General features: G+C 51.4%; 1 protein-coding gene across 1 annotated transcript in view; it reads right to left on the minus strand.

The window, feature by feature from the left end:
* Nucleotides 1-1,221: 1,221 nt before the first annotated feature.
* LOC118431676 (WD repeat-containing protein 78-like) overlaps nucleotides 1,222-1,536 on the minus strand; it is a gene marked incomplete at its 5' end in the record, with an annotated part of 25,289 nt that continues 24,974 nt past the window's right edge. The window contains one exon of the mRNA XM_035842921.1: nucleotides 1,222-1,363. Coding sequence (XP_035698814.1) covers nucleotides 1,262-1,363 — 102 coding nt within the window. The remainder of the gene's footprint in view (nucleotides 1,364-1,536) is intronic.

Here is a 1,536-nt window from a genome sequence, read left to right on the forward strand (position 1 = left end):
ACGGAGAGAACAGAAGCCTTACGTGCTGACAGAGAGAACCAGAAGCCTTACGTGCTGACAGAGAGAACAGAGAGAACAGAAGCCTTATGTGCTGACAGAGAGAACAGAAGCCTTACGTGCTGACGGAGAGAACAGAAGCCTTACGTGCTGACAGAGAGAACAGAAGCCTTACGTGCTGACAGAGAGAACAGAGAGAACAGAAGCCTTACGTGCTGACGGAGAGAACAGAAGCCTTACGTGCTGACGGAGAGAACAGAAGCCTTACGTGCTGACGGAGAGAGCAGAGAGAACAGAAGCCTTACGTGCTGACAGAGAGAACAGAGAGAACAGAAGCCTTACGTGCTGACGGAGAGAACAGAAGCCTTACGTGCTGACGGAGAGAACAGAAGCCTTACGTGCTGACGGAGAAAACAGAAGCCTTACGTAATGACGGAGACAACAGAAGCCTTACGTGCTGACGGAGAAAACAGAAGCCTTACGTGCTGACGGAGAGAACAGAAGCCTTACGTGCTGACGGAGAGAACAGAAGCCTTACGTGCTGACGGAGAGAACAGAAGCCTTACGTGCTGACGGAGAAAACAGAAGCCTTACGTAATGACGGAGACAACAGAAGCCTTACGTGCTGACGGAGAGAACAGAAGCCTTACGTGCTGACGGAGAGAACAGAAGCCTTACGTGCTGACGGAGAGAACAGAAGCCTTACGTGCTGACGGAGAGAACAGAAGCCTTACGTGCTGACGGAGAGAACAGAGAGAACAGAAGCCTTACGTGCTGACGGAGAGAACAGAAGCCTTACGTGCTGACGGAACAGAAGCCTTACGTGCTGACGGAACAGAAGCCTTACGTGCTGACGGAGAGAACAGAGAGAACAGAAGCCTTACGTGCTGACGGAACAGAAGCCTTACGTGCTGACGGAGAGAACAGAAGCCTTACGTGCTGACAGACCAGAAGCCTTACGTGCTGACGGAGAGAACAGAAGCCTTACGTGCTGACGGAGAGAACAGAAGCCTTACGTACTGACGGAGAGAACAGAAGCCTTACGTGCTGACGGAGAGAACAGAAGCCTTACGTACTGACGGAGAAAACAGAAGCCTTACGTGCTGACGGAGAGAATAGAAGCCTTACGTGCTGACGGAGAAAACAGAAGCCTTACGTGCTGACGGAGAGAATAGAAGCCTTACGTGCTGACGGAGAGAACAGAAGCCTTACGTGCTGACGGAGAGAGCAGAAGCCTTACAAGCTGACGGAGAGAACAGAAGCCTTACGTGCTGACGGAGAGATCCCAGATCTCCACGGCTCCTTCGTTCACACAGCCGAACACAGTGGAGGAGGCAGGCGACCAGCAAACATCATACACTGAGCGCTGCCGAGGGGGAAAATCATTTATACACTCGTTATCACAGAAACAATGTACACCGAGCGCTGCGAAAACATTTGTAGACCCCATATACCCTACTCAACCCGTTATAGGTCTTATCTAACTCCGTTACAGTTATGTTTGGGGCTGCAGGAAACTGAAACTTGGTTAGGGCTGCA

The sequence above is a fragment of the Branchiostoma floridae genome, chromosome 15 (assembly GCF_000003815.2).
Source record: "Branchiostoma floridae strain S238N-H82 chromosome 15, Bfl_VNyyK, whole genome shotgun sequence".
NCBI classification, from domain to species: Eukaryota; Metazoa; Chordata; class Leptocardii; order Amphioxiformes; family Branchiostomatidae; genus Branchiostoma; species Branchiostoma floridae.